The 23343-nt window shown below is 41.3% G+C and overlaps 1 protein-coding gene and 1 long non-coding RNA gene across 3 annotated transcripts; one reads left to right on the top strand and one right to left on the bottom strand.

Annotated features, from left to right (window-relative positions):
- Positions 1 to 601: 601 nt before the first annotated feature.
- LOC147757327 (uncharacterized) lies at positions 602 to 2740 on the top strand. Its single transcript, XR_015320262.1, has 2 exons — positions 602 to 935; positions 2105 to 2740. It is a non-coding gene; the product is annotated as an uncharacterized LOC147757327 (long non-coding RNA).
- A 5090-nt stretch (positions 2741 to 7830) lies between these two features.
- LOC111245010 (nose resistant to fluoxetine protein 6-like) lies at positions 7831 to 21855 on the bottom strand. 2 transcript variants are annotated; one of them, XM_086979046.1, is made up of 15 exons: positions 21215 to 21855; positions 17435 to 17643; positions 16650 to 16773; positions 16316 to 16406; positions 14943 to 15074; positions 14661 to 14746; positions 12555 to 12740; positions 11834 to 11927; positions 11260 to 11530; positions 10546 to 10748; positions 10109 to 10223; positions 9455 to 9641; positions 8918 to 9063; positions 8487 to 8642; positions 7831 to 8322 (listed from the first exon to the last, which is right to left on the bottom strand). In XM_086979046.1, the coding sequence occupies exons 1-15, from the start codon at positions 21531 to 21533 to the stop codon at positions 8056 to 8058; spliced, it is 2586 nt and encodes an 861-aa protein (XP_086835172.1). In that variant the 5' UTR covers positions 21534 to 21855; the 3' UTR covers positions 7831 to 8055. The 2 variants fall into 2 exon arrangements, with proteins under 2 accessions (XP_086835172.1, XP_022648446.1); XM_022792711.2 differs by lacking the exon at positions 14943 to 15074 and having other exon boundaries at positions 21215 to 21854.
- Between the last annotated feature and the right edge of the window lie 1488 nt (positions 21856 to 23343).

Below are 23343 nucleotides of genomic sequence, written 5' to 3'. Positions count from 1 at the left end.
AATGAACTAGCGGAGGCCTGATATCCTTTCGCCTTTCGTTCCCAGACCCACACACAACCTCGAGTTGGAAGGTCCTTGTCTTTCCGTGACAGCAAAACTGTATTAAACCCTTAACTGATTCAATTGACGAACACAAAGGAGGAAGACGACACTCCTATTGATATTAAAAAGTCGCCCTCCACAATCGACGCTGTAACCGAATCACGTATAGAAAATACTCTAGAGAAAAAGGTGTAGGCTTCTCCAGATGAGAGATCAAGTCGGAGAAATTAAACTATTAGGTAAATAGCAGCTCAAAAGTGCTGGATACGCTTCTCTCTATACGCTTCAAGATATTTTCTAGTGCGAACTTGGGTAATTTTTACTTTTTAGAGAAAAGGAGATACAATAGTACAATAAATCTCAATGTAATATAGAAGGCATAATGTTTAATTGATTTATATTGGTGCCACATAAGTAAACAAGAAGAAAAACACCGTCTGTAGGTGACTTTACGAACCCTCGTTGTTAATCAGTTTTACATTCTACATAGTTGCAAAGACTGCTACAACGTATTGCATTCTTCTCCTGCTCCGTATTCACTCAATTCATTATAGTCATTCCCTTTGCTTTACCACTGAATCCTTTGTCGGTTCGCGGAGTGTGCCACAAGCACCGAGATTCATTCAGTTGTTTCCTCTCGCCGTACCGCTTAGGTGCGGGATCGCTTATTTAATTATCTCTTTCCAACCCCGCCTATTCTCAGCCGTCATTGCCCCTTCGCGTCGGGTTCGCCCGAGTTGTACGTGGCACCGTCATGCAGGCTGACACGCTCAATTCCGCCGATGTTTCTCTATGATTCGCTACTGCGAGCGCGTGAATGTGAGCATATTAGAACGGAGCAAGCTGCGAACGGGCATCAACAACGACTGAATCGGTCAATGCTACCTGGCAAGGTGAGAATACTATTACAACTCCTATAAGCTTAAGGGAACTTACGAAAACGTGGTAACGAAAGTAGCTTACCCATAGCTGGCTTCTTTCTGGTGGCTTCGTTTCACAGCGCTAATTTGTCGCTCGGAGAGTAGAAGAGGACTGTCGCAGAAAGAAAGAAAGAAAGAAAGAAGGCGCGGATTAGCTCTTACTATGCTGGTATCATACCGCGCAGACACGAACGCGAAAGCAAAGAGAATACTCAGGCAGATAAGACACTTAGTTATTCGGTAGACTGGGTTTTGCGGCCAATCCCAGCTTTATCACAGAAGGGTAAACATTATTACTTTGGCGGATGATGTCAAAGACTACCAGTTTGCTGTGACTAGCTAGTGTGGCGTTTCTACAAGCTGGTGCCGACGAGCCTGCGGATGTAAAACGAATTGCGAATGCCCCCTGGTTATTTGATTAGCGGCCGTACGTGTTAGTTAGTATCAAGTTCGGAGAAACTTGGCCGCTGAATCTAGGTGATGCACGATATCGTACATTCGTATCGGCTCTAAATGCTACACAGATAAACCTACGCCATTGAATAAACTCTTAATTGTTGTTGTTATTATTATTGTTGTTTATATTTTGTTATAAAATACAACGAACTCCAATCAGTTTAACGTTTGTCATTCATTACATCAGTCATTAAAACGTTGCACTGTAAAATCACGCCAGTGACTTGATGACTGTTATTACCGACTAATGCGTATATGGTTTTGTTCGATTTACTCGTCGTTTGCACAGAAGTTATATATGTTATATCAAACAATGTATTTTGGTACGGTGTGCAATACGTGAGCTGCACATCTGTAATAGACAGATGTTACTTTTTTTTTTTATCAGTACCTTTAGATCAATAGTTTATACAACTAGTTTAGATTATTCTGAGCGTCGGCTCGGTCGACCGGTTCGATCCTTCAGCGTCACGTAAGCTCATGAAACGCGGCCAATTCATTTTCTTCAAGAAGCAGGTCTATTTCAGTGACCTTCTTCTATCCAAATTAAGCAACTAGATTCCACGCTGCTTTATTTCGACGCTACATGTAAGAACCTTCGCCCTCTTTGCAATTCGTAATTACGTTTCACCTTAGACAGCCCTTATTTAGGCTGTTTATTTAATTAAACTGACCCTTGTCTTTAGATTTTCCGCTCTGGTGGATTACCGTTAGCGACCAACGGCGTATGGCCATACCTCGAACCGAAAGATGCCGCATGTTTCAAAGCGATCGAAGTGAGAAGTCCCGTGCCAAAACCAGTTAAAGCGCCTGATCCATGCTGAGACCTTCGTTGGTGTCGGTATTTCACAACATGATTAATTAACTCTATGTACTTGATCAGCTTAGTTTTTGTCTTACTTAGGTAATATTTTGGTTTTTTGCTTATCATTTATTTTATATTGGATTTTCCACTTAACTGTCATATAATAAACCTAATTTGTTGGCATATCTGTTTATAATGTAGCATCTTCCGTTTAACCAAAATGTAGCTGTCGGTCTGTGACTTCAGCTTGCAGCAGATTTCCTTATATGACATTAACATACGTATAAAATATTAGCTTTATAAATTTACACTCCGTATATACCTCACGAAGATAATAGAATTGCATAACCTGGTTTTCTGATATGACCACTAAAACCCAGCCTCTGGTCACTAGCACTAAATAGATGGCACGATCCCGTCATCCCCTAAAGCCAATCATTTCATAGCTTTCCTGCCTCTTTACCTCTACTGCCCTCTAAGTTCCACTGTATCGTCGACATCGACTGCTGCGCCTAAAGTGAGCGAAGCCAGCTGTTCATAGGCTTACATGCGCAAAAACTAGCTTCCAATACCACCGGCACCAGTAGCAACGCTTCCTCAATTGCCACGAGAAAACAGACGCGTCGGTGCGTGACGCTACCATATTGCATCGTGCCTACGTCTACCTTTTACATCGCTCTTCCCTGATCTCTTTTCTGCCTCGTATATACCTAAGCAGCTAGGTTTGGTGCTGCTTCTAGCATCTCCGACACTGCCGGACATGGAAGAAAAACGAGTCGCTTCGAGCGCGGCTCGCTGCTTCACCCGAAAGATTCTTGTAGGACGAAGGAGTAAGTGTCGCAACGTCCCGCGTCGGTGTACAGCAGCTGCTGAGCTGGTCAGCGTCCTGCTCCATCTTGCAATGTACTCTGCCCTCGTAAGACATAAGCGAACACGGCGCTCCTTTTGTTGCTAGCTCACCGCCTGGCTGAGTCTCTCTTTCGGTATGTCCAAACTGCGCTCCACTGGTTCGCGATCCTATCGTGTGGGAGGCGTCGTCCGTGTTCGTGTTTAGCCCGTCAAGAGATACAGAAGTGACAGGAGTTGCGCTGGTCAGCCAGCCAGAGCAAAGCTTACCGAAGCCCTATCAAGCCCGGCGACAAGCCATAGAAGGCGAGCAGTTCGGCAGGACAAAGACTTGGACTCTGTATTCTCCGGCCCCGTTTCTAACGCTACGGGGGTGTCCATAAAGCTTTCAGTGTCTGCGGCTTATTCCAATCCCGCTGCTTTACTTAGGTTGGGTTGGTTGACTGTTTTTCGTAGAATGTGTAAACGACAGGTATAGCTGGCAGTGGTTCCAGGCACGTTGTAAGCGGAAGACGATATTAGTGACCGGATAACTGGACGCTGGCAGGCAAACGCAACATTAGGCAACGAAGAGCTTCATGAATGGCCGCTTGTCTACTTTCTTTCTTGGCTTTCTGCCTGCCTGCTGCTGCTACTGCTGCTGTATGCCTTGGTCAGGTCAGGGATATGAACCTACTCGCGTGAAGGTGGATCCGTGGTCTTTCGCCTTGCCGTCTTAACTCGTCCAGTCAGTGCTCCTGAAGTTCCCGTAAAGTGCCGGATGTTTTGTCTTTTTCGTCCGCAAGCACCGTCCTTAACAGCATTAACACTGGCAGTTAACGTTACCATTACGTTGATGTTTTTAAGGGTATCCTCCGTTTACGCTCTGCATGTCAACCACTTTCCTCAACAGGCTATGTACCGGTGCCGTCTTCTGTCCGCTTATGCTTCCTACCACTACTATTCGTAATTGTCCTTCTGCGTTTGCCACGTTTTTTGTCCTCTGCCTGTCCCATTTCGGCCTACCCGTTGTTTTACGTTCACCCCCGAAAGGCCAAGGGATCAAGCGGAGGATTAAGGCCATACATGGCTGTGAGGCACAGTTCGCAAGGTGCAGCCGAACAGGGTATGGCAAAGCGAACTGCGAAGGATAAATAGCCAACGGGAAAGTGGAAGATAATGAAGGAATGCAAAAAAAGTAGACAATAAATAGACCGAGGAGGGCCGTAGAGCGCACTTTATTCCCCTGCAATATTTCAATGGCTGCCGACTATTATTGGTGCTGATGCTACTACCAGCCTAGTAAACAGTCGGAATACTGCCATGTAATTGCATCCGTTGGAATGAGGAAGAGAGAGCCACGTTCAGATATCGTCTCTGTGTAAGTGTGTATAGAACTTTTAAAGGTTTATCAACATATATATATATATCTAATTCATGCAAAAACAAGGCTCATTTAAGAATTTCAGAGTCTTTCCGCAGCATCGTTAATAACAAGGACTACAAGTAACAAAGCGATATGATCTCGAAAAACTCCTCTGTAACGGTGAGAGCTCATTCGTTCGACTATATATATGACAGAACGCATTTTTCCTTATACTTGATGTACAAGAAGACCACACGGTGAATATACGGTGTACGGTAATTTATTTGCACGTGTAGTGATGAAATCAATATCCCAGTACTGGTTTGGGATTTTAGTGTAAAGAAAAAGGGTAGGGTATGTTCACCGTATGTCTTCTTACGCTCTAATTATTTTAGCATCACAGACATCTAGCCTAGCAGCATCTCAATTGATGATATTTCGATCGACGATTTCTTTCGAACCAGCTCTTACGTATTCATTGCTCAGATAGCTACAAAACGAGTCATTTCCGCTCGCTTCATCTCCTTCCTTTGCTGCCTCATCTCCGCAAAACTTCATCAAGAGAAACGGGAGTGTCGAACACACGAACTCGTCGCAGTAGTAGTTCCTTCGCAGGAAATGTTGATGACAATAATGCTACCTCCAATAACATTATCAACAACATCGTTAGCAATAAGAATAACTTGAACGTTATGCAGTTGACATTAATTGCTTATTTCGGCCGTTTTTAGTGAGTCGTCAATTGAAGATCAGGCAAATCGAGCGGGTAGAGGCAGCAGTTGAAGCAATATAAGCACCCCTAGCGCCAACACGGCAGTGATCGCTCGAAACAGAGCAAGCAGCCGAGGAATTACGGTTCTCTGGGGGTAGCCATAGAACTGTGCCTCCTCCGGTGGCTGTGTTTTCTTTTCCAGTATAGGATGGCCAGTCCTTTCACCCCGCTCTTCTTCCCCAATCTAGCCTTTGTTTTTCTTCCTGTTCGTTCTCTTGTAGCGTTCTTCCCGTTCCTCTTCCTTCTTTGTATCGTCCCTATTTCTGCTTTGGAAAAATCAATTGCCAATCAGTAGAATGAGTGCAGGTCGAGTTAAGCGGGCCAAGTGAGGTGACGTGGAAGAAACACATGAAAAGAAGCAGGCCAAAGCAACGGATAAGGAGAGAGAGTGAGCGGATGCCTTTGGGTTGCCCGTTGCCCGTCGGCGTTGAAAATGAAAGAAGCGAGAGAAAAAAAGTAGGAGAGAAACAGGAGCCAAAAAGGAAGAGAAGTTTTATCTCGACCCAACTGGAGTCCCCTTCTTCTATGTTCGTTGTCTGCGTTTTCTAGGAGAGCCGAGCCCGCTTGTGCCACCCCGTTCGCGTTCGTCCATTCGTCGTTTCTTGAGCAAACTTCTCAATCTCCCCCGTTTTCTATGTTTCTTATCCTTCATCCTGTCGTTTGGCCAAGTCTCCGCTTGTCCCTTTTTGCCCCACCCGAGCTCTATGCAGTTGTCTGCTGACCGTTGGTTGCCGCCGCTTTGGCTTTTTTAAGTGTGTTACATGACTGGACGGCGAACAAGGAAAGATGAGTTGAGCAAAAGGATGAACCCTGAAGAATGAATCATGAAAGAACCGAAGAACACTAAAGCTTTCCTCATGGCTAGCTAATTCGGTGGAAGAATTACTAGCTGGAGGCGGAGCCAACGAGGTTTAAAAGGACTCGAAGGGGCAAAAATCTTGTTGTGAACAGTCCACCAAAGCCCAAATGTAACGATTCGGCTCTTCCGCGGAGGTCGGTTAGTCGGTCCGGCCTTCCACGACGAAAATCACTGCAACCGCCCATATCGCTGCCAAGAATCATCGAGCCCGAATAACGCCGTCGATCTAAAAGTCGATAGCGCGCGAGTAGAAGCAGTAGAAATGATGACTGAGGTACGTGGTCACCGCCGCTATCGCTTTGAGGCCACTAAACGGAACAGCTGCCCCAGATTCAGCTTGGCAGCATGATACGGATTCCGCGAGTCACGGTTCGAGGTCTAAGGCCCACAGGCCAGTGAGGGACTATGAAATAATCTATCCATTACTTACAAAAGGCAGCGGGCCAATGGGTGCTAGTAGCAGCGATAGTCAAAGCGCTGGCAATCAAGGCCCTTGAGACAAGCTGTTCTGTTTAAGATTAAAAGAGAGCAAAACAACAACAAGGACAAAAGCATCAACAACAAAAACTAAGACCCAGTATAATAGTACCGCAAGCGGATGGACGAGAGAACGTAACAAAGAAAGCTGTTATTATGTTGCTCGATGCGTTGAAGCGGTAAAGATTTGGGCTGCAACGGGGCGCAAATGGAATCATGTCGAGTCAGTAAAGGCCGAGAAAGAAAAAACTGCGAGAAGCCTGCAGTTATTATTTAGACGGCGATTATTGGCGTTATCGCTAGGTCAATCAGGCCTTCACAGACACATACTTTCTCGCATGTACTCATGTGTGTACCAACTGAGACAGGCCTTTCCAATTGAAAAGGTAGAGGGTCGAAAGCATTGAAAATCTATGAGAGATTTAAGATATGTGACCAGTAATATTTTACTTGGGTCAGTATTGAGGATGGGCCAGATCTAGGATTTAAGCCAGATAGGAAACTCACACGGTATGCCCAGTTCGGTTAGGGTAAAATATTGTATTTAATGGCGCTCGCCATGTTTGATGATCGCTGTAGTAAATAATAATGTAGTGACTTAACTGTTAACCCTGAAAACAGTAAGCGATGCTAAGATCATTTGTATATTTACGTGAGAACAAAGAGCCCCGGGATGACCTGTGAAGGACGTTACTTCAAGGAAAGGACGCTAAATATGGGGTGTAGACACACGCAAGGATAGGATCTGTTATTGACAACGATACGTTAGAACGTTTCCTGTCGAACTTCAACCATAATGAAATCAGTAGAGCACTTCAAGAAATTGGGTGATAGCAATAGTAAGTTTAATAGTGATTAAGTCAATAAATCCCTAGCATTTAAGAGTCCAATTCGACTTCTGTCCCAAAGTTACTTTAATTAAATTCATTGATGATTAATGTCGATATTTGTTATACAACTTTTACGTGAAGGAATTTAGGTACAAAGAAATTGCTCTCGTAGACTCACAGGGTGCTCTTCATATAATATAGTTGGTGTGCTGTGTACTGCGATAATATAGCAGATGGCAGGACCGAAATGAAAATTGAAGAACCTACCGAAGAAAAACAATGCTCACTTGAATGTTTATGATAACCCTTAGTTGGTCATCTAATGACGTCGATCTTCAGGTAAACGTTTACGAGCTGATGTTTGTAGCTAGTGATATATTCATGAGGTGTTGAAACCAATCATTACGGTCAAGTAATACGAATACGTAAATTAAGCAAAAAACGTTATCATACGCATATTGAAAAAGGGTACACAAAATTATTTTTCAGTAATAAATACTCTAGCTGTTTATTTTATACGGTTTATATACTAAAGCTTTATAACCGGCTCGTTCAGATTTTTATGTACAATGTAAATACAGAATAGGTTCAGTTAGAGCAGACACATAGGAAAGATAAATCGTGAGGATATAAGTTTCTGTCATTGGTATATTTACATATTGAAGGTTATTGACGAAGGTTTACAAGTTGCGTATTAAGAGAACTACAGTTTCGTCTTCTCTGAAAGATTTTGGGTTGAGCTTCCTTTGCTGACCCTTCGACGACCTGCTTTGAAACTTGCTCCAGGTTGGCCGTCAGCTGAATCGACAGGCGGTTTGGTATCTAAAATGCTAGCGTTGATTCCATTCTTTACATTCTCTATGATGATCATGTCCAGGTTAGTCCCACATGATTCTTTTAACGACGTTTTCCGCCGACGGTCATGGTGTTGTTCGGTAGCTAAAGCCATCTCGGTCTTGCGGCCAGTCATCTAATTACGAATGAATAATTCAATTAATAGTTATGCCCAATAGCCACTAGGTCTAGTTCTTACAGTAAGGTCGTCTGATGAAAATAACAAACAGAACGTATTCTGAGTATCACAAGTATGTACGTTCAACGATTAGTAGATCTCTGGTTTAGTTTTATATATACCTCGGCTTCTTTGTGGGTCTGGGGCTGATTGATCATCTCGGCTACAAATCTGTTGAAGATAAAATTATCAAGATGTCCCACAGGTGATTCTACGGTGATGTTCATAAGAAATGCTAGGCCAAAACTTATCGAGAGGACACCCAGAGTTTGTTGAAGCTGTGGAATCAAACGGGAGCGAATACATGTTATCACTCATTGTTAGATAAAATATGAGTCCTGACTGCTAAAAAGTCCGGACAGCAGTTTCATCCTGATGGATCTTCTGATGCATCCGGTGTTATTTTGTGACGTACATTAAAAGGGCAAAGAAACTTGGTAAGCTTCTCGATGATTTTCTTAGACGCGAAAGCTGTATATTCAGCCAGCAGAAACAAGGATATCTTTTATAGGCTTCAAATCGTTTATAAACGATTGGACATTTTCGTACTTACGAGCAAATATTGATTCGGAAGGAAGGCTTGAGATTTCATAAGACCTTGCTGCATATAGACTACGGCAAAGTGTACCAAGTAGAGGCCAAATGCCAGTCGCCCCAAAGCACGGAACGCTGAGTGTTCAAGTATCCGGCGAAGGGTAGCTATCGCCAAAATGGATGAATAAGAGTTAGTCAGTTTGTATAATGCAGTATAAGAAGTAAGATATACGTCTATATACTAAATGATTACGTTCTCCGCTAACAGATACTGCCAACACACCAACAAGTCGAATTACATTATTCAGTCACCATGTCCAGTCAGAAAGATCAATCAGACTGAATGTAGGTGTTCATTCCAACCTTTCTGGACGACCAACAGCCTCGATAAAGACACTGCAAGGACTGATAGAGAGAGCGGTTGATTTGCGCATTTAATAAAAACAAGCTGTAAATATCGTTTGTTTGATGTGTGTTTTTTTTCGAAATTCGAGAGGCAGCGATAAAGTTCTATTGTATCAAATCTTTCCTTTACATATCCATAAGCAGTACTTACGAGCCATTCCATGTAGACAGGCATATATAAGCCAAAATAGTCCAAATGTAAAAATTATTCTATGGAAGCCGGCATACAATGATTGTTCGAGAGGTCCGGGTAGGCCATAGCGATACCAGTTAACCGTTATGAAGATGACATAGGAGGCGCATCCGTGAGCCAGCACCCAACACAGGGTTTGCGTGTACTGCAGAATATAGGACAAAATTAGGTAACAATTGTCGCCACGAAGACAGTGATGTTCGTGATCAGGCACGTCGTATCGTGTTAATAGGTCAATTATCGCTCGTGGTGACCAACTGAAAATAACTTACTAATTGTTGTCTACTATTGCTCTAGTTTAAAGTCGTCAAATCGTCTGGGGTGGTTGTAACTGTCGTTCGAAAGAGTCGTAAACTGTCTGATGCAGCCGAAGCAATCTTTTTTGTAGATTAACAATCTCTTTCACCCCCATACAGCCCGTAGCTAGTCTATACTCTCGATGCGTAATAGCTTATAGAGTTCAGAGATTTCCTTTATGTCAGGTTCCTCATGGCTCGTTCTTGCGCAATTAGACATGACACTAAAGCGATATCCAACGATGTTCGAAATGATGGCAGTAAGGAAATACGACTGAAATAGCATTACCCTAACCACCTAGGCGCACAAACATACCCATTGAAGGCGCTTTCCGTGCAAACATACGTAGGCGCACATGATTCCGAGGAAGTAGCAACCAGAATGCGTTATAGGCTGGACGTAAATGTAGTCGAAGGTATCTATTATAGTCCTTTAAAAAGAAGGCACGCAAAAGAAGATGCATTGCGCCTAATCGCAATATGAACCTGGCTCATTGATCGTTATGAAAAGTCAAACTTATAAATTATGATTCCTTTTTCATGCAGTTAGCAATATTGAATTTTGCCATGACCTGCAGTTGTTTCCATGCAAAAAAGAAACCAGTCTTTTATATAGGATAGAGTATGGGTCTCGCATTGGATGTAAACAACATACACATATATCATGTATGTACGAGATGCATATACGTAAGTAAGTTTATACAGTTTCATAAGTTTATATATTAGCCGTGCGTCGATTACTAAGTCACTTACGAGAAGTTTTTGCCGGTGAATCCGATAATGGGACTGTATTCGTAAACATAGGTATTAATCGCTATCCAGAGACAGCTGGCGAGTGTTAGCACTGCTGTAAATGTCAACCCCACACGGGGATTGGATAAGATTATTATGCAGACGATGGACGCTACCAGGAAGACTTGCATATCAACAGACACATACCAGCTATGGCCGAGGCACTGAAATTGAATACAAGTAAACAAGCTCCGTCGGGTTACGTATCATAGACTATGCATCAATTTGCCATATTATCGCCGTACGTTGACGATACAGATCTTATCAGCTGCAGTAAATGACTGTCTGGGCACTGATTTATGTAAACAAACGTTGAAAAGGTGTTCAATTAGAAAGAAAAAGCGCTATCGTGGACGAATGAGCAAATTGCCTACGTACTAAGCAAACCTAAACGGGCAGATTGTTCAGATTGGCCTGAGCGCCTAACGCTTTGAGCTATAAACAATGCGTTATCATTCAATCAATGGTACGAATATTAGTTTCACTCATAAACCTGAGAGAGCATGGACAGCTGTTTCTACGTGTGTATGATTTTCGTATACTTTATGTAATGTATTGTGCTTCTGCTAAAATACGTAACCATTGCCAATGTTGCACATAAAACATAGCCCGTTGAGAACCGTATGTTTTATTATTCCAAGAAAGGATTTCAAAGCTTCAAGAAGTTAGACATACCATTCCGTCGGCGCCCATGAAGTTACTGCTCAGTGCTAGAATCGACCACCAATTTTGTGGGCACCGCCGAGCGTACACCTCAAACAGCGACCGTTTGTCGTTTGGCGAATCCGCCCAAAGCGGCATCAACATTGAGAAACATACGACTACGAGTATCGGAATAACCAATCGGATGTAACGTCGGATGAAGATGGTTGTTATGAAAATAACTGGGTTCTGTTTGATGATTCGTTGCTTTTCCTTTATACAGAAGTACCCCAAGAGGAATCCACTGAACGGCGACATTTCGTGTGATGATATTAGTTTTTTTGAATAATGCTAAAGTCAATTAATATCATTTCTGAAACAGGTGTAGTTAAGTCGAAGATCTACATATTCCCAGCGAAACATTGAAGGCTGAAACAGGTCTGCAACGCGACATTTTTCAATGTATTTTATAAACCTTATTTAAGAATTTCGAGATATAACTATCTCAGATATTGTACAATTTATATAGGGCCTTAGTCTGAACAACGAATTGCTGAACAAGATTAAATTTCCGTAAGCAGCTTTAGTTTTTTCCAGTGATACTAACCTGATGAAGTAGAAGCTTGACACGGCCATGAAGCCATTCGCAACAATTTGAAAGGGTATCTTTTGAAGTAAGAGAACATAGCTCGATATATTCACTGAAAGAGTCAAAATAACATGTAAAATGCTTATATAATATTGCGGTAAATCAAGTTGTGCTGAAGAAACAAAAGTATGTCATTGCTCGAAGGCTCCCAGCAGAAACTAACAATATCTTGTTATTTGTTTCACAGAGATAAAGCATGTACGATTGAATCCGATTTCGATTTTAACGTTTATGCCTAAAAAACATACGATAAAAACGAAACATCACAGCTTTCCGATAATCAATGCAACGACTGATCATGTTAAATTTGTCTACAACGGTTCAGACCCGGAGATTGCTTTTCGAAGGTCAAGGTACGAAAAACATTGTGTTCTATATAAATAAACGTATTTTTTTAATCGTCTGCTTGATATTATCGTGTGTTTATGTGCTAGGCAAAATATCCTGTCTGTCGAGATGCGTTACCAATAGGCGAAATCCGTGCACACAGTATCGGTCTGGCGGGTCAGCCCCAGTGACGAAACTAAGTAAAAGCTTAGCAAATTAAACCATATTATTAACCAAAATGGATAAGGCTCCTACGCCTAAAAGGGCATAATTCATTTTGGCTAGATTGGCCTCGCATTTCCTTGCGGTTACTTAGTAAATGCTTCAGCTACGATCAGGTTAGAAAGCTTACCGTAGACATCTGGGCTGATGAAAATAGCGCAATGACCGTATACGACCCAACATGAGAGCAGCACCTTGATCCCATTAAAAAAGCCCAGCTCCCTTGCCTGGGACGTATGTGGCGAAAACAGGCGAATTATATTTCGGCGAGCGGAAAACATCAAAATGAACGTCACTGCAAACCAGGGGCTGATGTCTGCAAGCGGCCAAAAAACAACGTTCAATAACTTGGAACGAATCTCTTTTTATCAAATATCATAGTCATTTATTTTTCAACAGTAAACGCAACATTTGCTCTAGTTATTCGAAATAACTTCCTATTTTGCCCAGGCATCTCTGTCTTATCTGATGTATTCGAATAGGCGCACAACTCCTAGCCCGAGATCTTGGGTTCGATATCCAGTTGAAAGTCGGTAAATGTTTCGAGCTGCTTGAGTTACTATATCTAAGTTGAGTTTCTTATCTGTAATTATATTGTTTAGCAAAAAATCTATTTAGTCTCCCTATTCGTAGCATATTGTCTCTACCATGCCATGGGCATAACAGTGGATGCATCAACATCGAACACTTTGGCCCGTTTAGAAAATATAATAAGGCACCAATGGTGGGTCTCTATTGTGTAGTCAATATGTAATATGAATTTCACTCGCTATTTATCTACAGAAAAAAGAGAACAGGCTTCAGAGTGGCAAGGCCCCTGGGCGCAGTGCAAATGAGTTAAACTTGAAGAACAGAAGCAATTTCAGATACGACCACATGTGACAATCGATGATGCAACGTATAAAAGAAGCGCTCATATGAAAAGGTATCAACATTTGGTTCAGATAAGCTCACCGGTAAGTTCTACGCCGAACAGTTGATCTTAACATATAGAAGAGTCTTAATCCAAATCAAATATGTCTGGGACGGCTCTGACATAGCGTAGTCAGAGTATTCGATTGTTTCTATCATTACATTTCTCTGTAAGTACATGTATGGGTGCATATATTTAATGGTAATAAATGATGTCATGTTGGGAGAGTCCCATGACGCCCAACGTTAACAAGTTTCTCCGTCACCCTGTGCAACCCCGCTCAGGATCCTGATACTATTTTGTTTCAATCTGCTTACGTTAGAATATCCAGTGGACTAGTGCAGAAACAATTACACATATATATCTTGGCCGCTTCAATATATTGGCCAAACAGATAAAAACGACGGGAGCTCTTTCCAACATGACATATGTCGCTCATTAGGAAGTATGCCTTCGATGAAAGAGATTCGTTAGAGTTTTAATAAGTTTTCCTATAAACTGAACGAACGCGCTAAATCAAATATTTGTTTTTCACACAAAAATAACATACAAATCCTAGTTTGACCTGCGAGCGCGCATAACGAAACCGTTTGGTTAGTAAAAGCACCCTATTCGGCTGATTTGAGCCCTTTTCGCTATAAATATACGGATCTAACATTGAAAATAGGGCGGCGCTCGTTGGCGTCAAGCCAGAGATCAGTGTCCTCCCTGCTAATGTATGATAATGTTGATAAATAGGCTGGCCAAATGCACTGTATCATCCGGATCTAGAGTGAACAAATGATTACGACGTTTCTTTGATAAAGTACCAAAGCGAAAAATAGATCTAATTATGCTACCAAAAGAATCGCGTCTCATCACCTTTGTAAGGTTTCCGGGCTAAGAACACGCGTCGTCTTAATGAGTCCGGCTCTCTGTAAACTTTCCCTGGGATCATTGTAATATGATTAAGTTCGCTAACAGAGACCCTGGATGAACTCATCGCGGGACTGAAAAGTCGATGGGACCTTGATTTGTCTCAACCTTTTTTCTAGGAAATAACGTATCTTGGCGTTTAGTAGCTCGCGCCACCGACCACAGCCACTACAACTTATTCGCCTAATCTAGTCGGAAATTTGTAACCTTTGGTTGAGAAGATGGGCGGCAGCTCAGTGGGAAAAAAAAACGAGAAAAATTATGTGCACGATCTTTTTTAACAAACGTTTCATCAAGACAAAAATGGCTGCAAGCTATACGGTCTTTACAAATTGTTCTATGCGGGAAAGACAAATCCAACCTGAGGAGCTAGAAGATGGTTATATTTCACACGCGAAATGAACTTACAGATAGGCTTGTCATGAGTCCTATTAAGGTAGTAGTCCGTCAATGTCCCGACGATCACCAGAATGAGAAGTACGTAGCCTAGTCCACTGAAAGGTTTAATATAAAAGTATTCTTAAAAAGTGTATGTAATTATACTACAGAGAGACTTTTAGAAACTTCTACAACTTGTATGTACGCTTCTCATGTGTAACATATCTGTATATGGATATATAGATATTTTTATTCATTTATATATATATATATATATATATCGAGGAAGTTGTTATGGTCGAGAGTACCAGCCTTGCTATCGTCCTCAACCTCCAATAACATAGATGAACAGCAGCATCAAGCATAATGTTTTGAACTGACTTCCTAGATTTCGTTGTAAAGACTAATCTAGCTTTGCAGTTCCCCCCAACAAGCTGAAAGTAGCTCCGAAAACAAATAATGCGCATTTATTGAACCAAACGTAAGTATTTGTCAAAAACCTTTTTGCTACCGACCAGTTTATTCAGACCAGTTGTCTCCTCATAGATCAGCATAAGAAAAACTCAAGTGCCTTAAAACCTACTAATCTCGGTAACTTTAATGGTTTCTCCAGCTCATAACGTCTCCAGTGATAGCTATAAGGTAGTACTGAAAAGACATTTGTACAAAAGAAACGTCTGCAATATATAATAAGCAATAATAAAAAAAAGCAACAAAATAAGCAAGCAGAGATTTCATGACACCGCTAAAGATCGTCGCCAACATAACGAACCAAAGCAGCGCTGCATTGATCTGCAAAACTAGAAGACACTTGTCTGAAATTACTTCTTCTTTTTTATAATCGATAGTAGATGCGGCCGCTAGCTAGGTGTTACGTTAGCCGACACAGGAGATTAGGAAGAAGCGTGTGATATTGACAGACATCAACTTGTCGAAGTTAGTGAGGCATAACAAGTTAGCGGGAATCTAGGTTTTTGTGCGTCCCGCAAAAGTCCTTGAGAATATCAAGTAAACATGGAGTGGAGACGGAACCTATCGCAACAGGTTCGGGAGAGCCAAAACAATCGTAGAAGTCTTACGTCAATTCAAGTCGAGGGCTAAGCTGAACTCATTCACGCTGCTTACATCCAACACGTACAAATACGTTTATTCGAACAAACTACTGTTATAGTAAACGGTTTAAAACATGGAGTTAGGTCTTGAATAGCTGTTGTCCGAAATGAAAGCCGACGTTAATGTCGATGATTCGTTTGAACGCAGACTAAAGCAATATTTTCTTTGAATGTGAGCAGTAGGCCAAGGACTCGAAACGATCGAGGCAATCCAGTTTAACAAAAGAAAGTCCTAATACTGAAAGGTTGTACACGTTCTGGTCTGTAACGTCTCGAAATGCAATTATCCGATTACCATGGGCTCATCGGGACTGTTGCGTCGACATATCGTTTACCTTTTTTACCCGTTATGGGTCTATTAACTGCTGCGATGGGTGGATAACTGGCTAGGGACTTCTGTTAGTTAAACAGGCCTTGCTATTTCGTCAAGACGCCCTGCAGTTACTTGTTCTATCCTGGTTGTCTACCGGATAGCAGTCTACCGGACTGAGCGTCAAGAGGATAGGTGAGTCGAGTTAGAGAAAACCAGGATGCTAGTCTACTAGTAGATGCCATTACCTGATATATACTTACAAAACATATAGTTGGAATGGTGTCGGAGCGTTTCGGTGCTTGATGCGACAATTGCCAATTTCAAACTCTGTCCCGTAGACTTTGTTGACCACTGCAAGTACAGTATGGCAGGGACGATAACAGCAATATATCTCTATCCTTCGTAATAAAATCTGTTTATCTTAACTCATTACAATAAGCATGTAGAATAGGCTTCATTGGAACGTTGTGAAGTACGCGCACTCGTCTATGCCCTAACTATTAAGGTAATGGCTAACATAGAAATAGGAAGCATTCTAGATACTATTTAGCGAGTGCCACCGAAATCCGCAACTGAGTCATGACAACATGGTACATTTGTCGAGGATGTAGTTTAGATCCTTGGTGCTGCATCTATTCGGTGTACATAGACCGATTTTGATTCCAGTAGGCACATCCAGGATGTGCTTTGGCCAGGTTTCCATGTTTAAAACGGTTTCCTGCTCAAATAATATAGAAAACAGATGGAATTTATATATGTTTATCTATCATGTCATGGATAAAAATGCATAACATTATTGAACATTTCTATTTATTCGGTTTACGTGTTTTTGCCTTACTTTCGTTGTATCATATGTTGATCTGCATATGCGTGGGTACAAACTAAAATCTTCGTAACTACATTCCAAGTTTTTGCTACTGAAGACGCAATCTTCGGTAGCAAGTAATGGATCATTAAAACTGCCGTAACGATATTCTATCTGGCTGACATGACTGAGTTACTCAATACTAAAAAATTACGTATTTTTGTGAGGCGGATAGATTCATACGTGCTAAGATGAAGCTGTGCTTAGGTGTATACAATTTTTATTTGAGAAAATAATGATCAGTGAATTAATCATACTTGGATATTCAGGCACTTCATTTGTGCGACGCCGACCAACCGACCGTGTTGCACAACGAGTCTGCTATGGACTAATTTATAGAAGATCCTATTCAATGGATTAATTATTGAAGAACAGAAGATAAAATGAGAGTAGCCGCTGAAAAAGATTAATTATTATCTTTCTATATATTTAATAGCTAATAGGATGAATTATGTGCTCAAAATGAACAAGTTCGGTCGTCATTAACAACAACCTTAAAACAACACAACCTTACCTTAAAAAACGGATCATTTTTCACTTGCTCTTTGAGGATATTGTACATCTTCTCATTGGGATTGATGTACAAGGTGCAGTACTGCCCTCTCAGGGTCACGAGACCGTCAGGATCTACCCGCTTTGCCTCGAGGCATTGATCGTACGAACCAAACGAGCCCTGCGCACCGAGAAAAAAGTTTTGTGGCAGGCCTCCGTGTGCAGTGGCAACTGTCAAAGGAAGACAACGTAGACATCGATACTTGAGTCCGTTTGTCTGCTATTGTGGTACGCTTAGATACGGACGGCTGGCGATTTTATTTGCATTATTCTAACGAAGGTACATGCTGGAGCGCTCTGCTGCTATACGCAGTAGTCCATGACTTTGTCCGATTTTGACTAACTCGCTATTGATAGCACTACTATAATTCTATATCGACCCCTTCAGTTGCTGTGATTATAGCATGTTTTTTTTTTTTACTTACAATAACTCCAGTTTACTGCTGAGTGAAACTAACTGCTGGAACAAGAACAGGTCCGGCAATAATTAGTATAATAACACTGGCACACACTAATGCATGAATGTATGAATCATATTAATGGAACACGACCTATTCACTCCTTTTCCCAGAACATGCGTTTCCTTCTTATATTATAGATAGCGAAGTGCGCTTTTGTTCTCCGAGTTTTGATGTACGCACATATCCTTTTATAGATTCTTTCCAGTGTTCTTAACTATGTTAGGTTATGCATATGCACGCAGACACATATAGTATGTATATGATCTACCTATTTATTTCTTTAACCTTAATTTGATATATCTATTCCTCTAAAAACCTCAATAGTTCGAGGCGAGTGTTCGCTTATTCTTCCCGAACCTGAAAACCTGCTGGCACATAGAATGCGTAGAGATCTTTGTTCTCTGCATAGGGAACTTCTATGGAAGTAGTTGGCCCGCATCTTCAGATAACCTAAACAGCGGCCGGCCAGGTAACTTTCGGAAACATCGAGAGAAATACGTTATTGAATGTTTTATATATATGTTAATTTTGTTTATTCGTTAACAGTTGTCCACTCTGAACACACTCCAATTTATACTAACACATTTACTTTGTCAATATTACCATTACTACTGCACGTTTATCAGGCATCGATAGTTATTCGGTGTCCTTTTTGGCTGCAGGCTAGATCGACGCGCAGGGCCATACCCTATTGCAATTAAGTTGTTATCCTAAAAGGCAATATTTGTGAGTGACATATCCGCGTCGTATACGTAACTAAACAGAACTTTGTGCTGGGATGCAGTACACAAAAGTGGCGTAGTCAATTAAAAACTACGAGAAGGCCAAGGCCCAGAAAACGGTGGCATCATAGACGAATTATTTTGAGCCCAACGTATTCCTCTGCGTGGTAACTATCTTTCTGCGCCACCTCAGTGATGAATAGGTGTGTGCATATGTAATCCTGCATCCATTAGGATTCGCTTGAGAACAGAAAAATATGTTACTTTTCAGTAATAGTAATAACAGATGCTTGTTAATACCAGTTATTATGACCAAGTGACTTCTGTGCGCTGTCTATAATTTGGCTTACTGATACATTGCAATAAGGGGATGTAAACATCAGCGGGGTCAACTTTTATTACTTATTCGAGACATGGTAGAAGATTATATTGTTGATAGTAATTTATTTTGGAAAGTTAATTAGGACGTTGTGTTTTATAAATAATTATATGCAAAAAAAAATTTCTGGTGCATATTTTCTGGAGCTTTCCAGCGCTTTGTGAGGATTTACTTAGGCGATAAAAATTACCCTTATGTATTGAAATCTAAAAATGAGTTGTGATTGATGTATAATACTATAGAAGAACACACTTGTTCGCTGATATATAATTATTGATTAACAATTGAATATAATGTGCGCCGATAAAAATTTGAAATAATCTTCAAATAACAGGTTATTTTGGCATGTAAACCAAAAATTAGAAAGACAAACTAGGGATCGATGTTCAAAAGCATTTTTTTTACGCAGGATCTTGCACTAACAATATAATGCAGTAACGCCACCGCTGTGACGCTTAGCGCTTCAGCGTAGGCGGGGCGGACGTTACGCGAAGGGGAGACAGGGATAAATATTTCGCGTTGATATTTATCAAACAAACAAACAGCTTTTAGTACTAATTGAAACTTTAAAACTCTACAAACTGCATAAACCGCCATCTTTATTTTGAAATTTCGACGCTTGCCGACTCTTTGAGCAGAGTTAACGTTTGCAACAAAAAAAGACCAGAGTTATATCTATCTGTAATTCTATTTTGTGTGGCCGAGTTAGCACCTGTAAGTCCCTCCACAAACAAGGGCCAAGTAAATTGAATATGGAAACAATCTTGCTCGTTAAAATCTCTAACACGAACGTCTTTGTTAAATCATTTTGATAACAAGATCGTTCTGATGAAAATTGTCCTTCACGATACAGATGGAAAGAAGGCGGCGCGGTATGATTGACCTTCAGTAGTACCAGAAATGGTACCCTCCCTTACAATTCCAACAATGAGTCATTATTGAGTTTTTTTTTCAGGAGCGGAAGAACCGCAATAAAATGAAGGGAACAAATACATCATACCTCCTGAAGCTTCGTAAACCTTCTCTACCACTAAATATACGACACCTACAATTTCGAGCGCTTTAACAGAAACGCTGAACCAAAATCGAACAGATTTGTTACCATCTTCTCGTTGGAGCTGTTTTCAAAGCGACCGTTGGTAGCGCTTGAACGATCTGTCTTCGCGAAGCATTGTACTGAAGCAGACGCTACTATAAACAGTGTTATATGTTTGCTTGGCAAATAGACTGGCTATTATGATGATTCAAACTGGCCACTCCCGAAAAATTGCGGTAATTAGCCAAGGGTGAACGCTCCGTAAAAGTTCTATTTAAAGGCTATTTGTTGCTCAAATGGCCTTCAAACTCAGTGGCTTTAGGTAGGTAACGTTAAATGGATAATACGGCTAAGGCATAAAAGTTCGCCAGCGTTTATCTGTTATTACAAATCCTTTCGACCAACCTTAAATGAACATCTCAAAGTTGAAAGGTATCGAGAAGGTAGCCGTATCTGCCGAAGGGTTTGTCCGTATCTGTCAGGTGTAACGAAATTTACTTGACATGTATATATTGTGTACTAGTTCGGACAGACGTAGGCATACAATGAAAAATTACTGAACAGCAAGTTTTCCCATAAATTTTTTTGAAGTGTAGACATATAGTGCCATATTCCACTATAGGTTTATGTTTATCTCGCACTTTTTCCTTGAAATCTCAACTTCAATTTTAAGTTCGGTTTAAAGCAGATTCATTGTACGAGGGTTAACTTGAACTTAAACCTGCAACTTTATTCAATCGGGTACAATTTTTTGATATGTAATCAATTTTACTTCGTCTTAGTCAATCATTTTGTGTGCATCCAATTTTTTTACCATTGCTAAGTACTGGTTTTAAATAGCGTACGCTTTTACAGCAGCGTTCGTCGTCTGGCCCAAACCCTCTCAGGCCCATTGAATGAACCTATATATTTGATACTTACTTGGTACTTCGGTACAATACTGGTACCTTTTTTTTTTTGCAATTTAGTTCCAGCCAATCCGTGTTACGATTATCTAGATCAGAACGCTATATTAATTTATGTTATATGCAGTTTCAGCTAATTAAGTTGTGCGCTATCCTTAGCTATTGCCGCTCGTTACATGTCTGCACATTTATCGATGTATCTATCGCCAGATTTGACCGATAGGAAGTGTTTCACTTACTCATAAAGGCCCATTTCTCCTGCGTTTGTACACCACGAAGCAAAGCTGCCAGACCGCTCGTGCAGTCGTTGGATATCTGGGGGTCCGCAAATAGCGCACTAACAATTGGGTATGCTCGACGCTGAACCTCTTTGAGAAGCGGCTGTAGATCTTCAATGAAGTCTCTTGTTGTGCTCTGTATCTCGGTAGTTACTTCAGTATGATTTTCCAATTCGTCCCTGTTCTCGATAATCGCGTATTCATCCTGTTCCGCGTGAATCGCACGAAACACTATTAATGTCAGTGTTAGAAATAAAACATACCAGCGCACTAATCTCATCTTACGCTTCAACCTCTCGTCACACTAATCAGCTCCTTGAACAGCTTGGTGATCCTCTAGTACAGCATATGATAGATGATGATTTGTTTCAGCTTGCTGATGTGCGCCAGCAATTTCGAATTAACCGTCCTTAGTCAGGGTTTCTACTTCATCAAGTGAAGCTATTACGAAACCGGTACGAAACGAAGATTCTCAACCTCGCGTTTATCCGTTTTGGAGGGCTGAAGTAACCAAAGAAGTACAAACTCGTTCTGATCGAATGCACTAAACGAGCTCGATGTCACTATGTCACCCTTTGAGAAGGTTACGTGCGATTTTATCTAAAACTCTAAGTCGATTGGCCTGGTAATTTTTGTTGAGTACGTCTGGCTGGAAAGGAGGTTTCGGTGTCTCGACTCTCTCAGCTCCAATTATCGTCACGGTGACTCTTTACTACGATATCTGGACGTCAGAATTATTTCATATCTTTCGATCGCGGCTCGAAAAAGGTCACTGTACCAGCCCTGAATACGCACCGCCAGAAAACCTTGGTCAATACCTGACATAGCCATTTGTCGTATCCGATGAAAGTAAAGGACGGATGCAAATTTTCTGCAAGTAGAAAGCTGTTCAGTAAGTAGAAGCAAAACTACAGGATCAGTTCCGTGGCAAAGAAAAAAAAAACCCGCAACGTAATGACGATGCTGGTTTTGCAACTCGTTACCATTTGTATTTATAGACGCAAGCTTTTATTGGGGTCCTTTTACGAAATCGACGGATAATAAGACTGGGTCGTCATTGTAAGATAAGAAAGCCGAAGATCAATACGAAGAAAACATTGTTTCACGAACCGCGCACAATAGACATACACGTTTTAAGTAGTTTGTACCAGATGCGTTTTTCAATAATAACAATAGTAATAACGATCGAAGTGTGGTGTCCAGAATTCCATTGTGTAGAATGATGAAGATTCGGCGGACAGAACCCGCTTTTCGATGAAGTACAAAGCCTTTTTCTTCTAAAATATCGTGATGTGTTTCGCCTCTACAGTTAGTTGTTCGGAACCATGCAGCGGGTGGAAAACTAGATAACTTTTACGCCTCTAACCTTAGATAACTTTAAGACAGAGTATCGATATTCTGCTATATGCTGAATGGGTGTTTGTTGATTGTTTACACATTGAAGCTAGCGCTTAGGGAGTTTCTCAATAGCTGTATACTTGTAACTTGCACTACCATACCTGATCTCGTTATCGATAGCTTGTCTGAGGGTTAGCTGAGTGCTATTCATTGCACTCCGTTAGGTATGGAAGTAACTGAAATCATGCGAGCATAACTTTAGAGAATATAGGGACTAAACCCGTCATTTGATCCATTCCGTCTTTGCTGAAACCGTGATTGAAGATCGTGCATTGTCATCGAATAACTGTGTGTCGTGTTCCGTCGAGTACAGCGCCATACATCCATTAATTCGAGATATTTAGCTGCGTTGGCCGCTCGCTTTCCGACAATATTTCGTAATGCCGTTCATGTCCACTGCCAGTAAAAGCAGCTTACATCCGAATCTATTCAGTATTATCGCCGACATCTCTAAGCTAATCGTTCTTCGGTAGGCGCTTCGGACTGGCCCGTTTCCAGTCTACGGTGACGGATGTGCCCCAGACGCTTTCTTCCAGCAGTTGGACAAATCATACCGCACACGCGTCTCCATTTGTTCTCTCTAACAAAACGCGCTTATTGTTGCTTTTCTTCGATACCTTCGCCACAAATTCGGCACGCGTCATTTGACGATTCTATATTTCCTACAGGGGGCGCCTAGGGTTCCGCAATTA

Source organism: Varroa destructor, unplaced genomic scaffold, assembly GCF_002443255.2.
Source record: "Varroa destructor unplaced genomic scaffold, Vdes_3.0 BEIS01000002.1, whole genome shotgun sequence".
Lineage (NCBI taxonomy): Eukaryota > Metazoa > Arthropoda > Arachnida > Mesostigmata > Varroidae > Varroa > Varroa destructor.
This window is presented reverse-complemented; position numbering and strand designations above follow the sequence as displayed.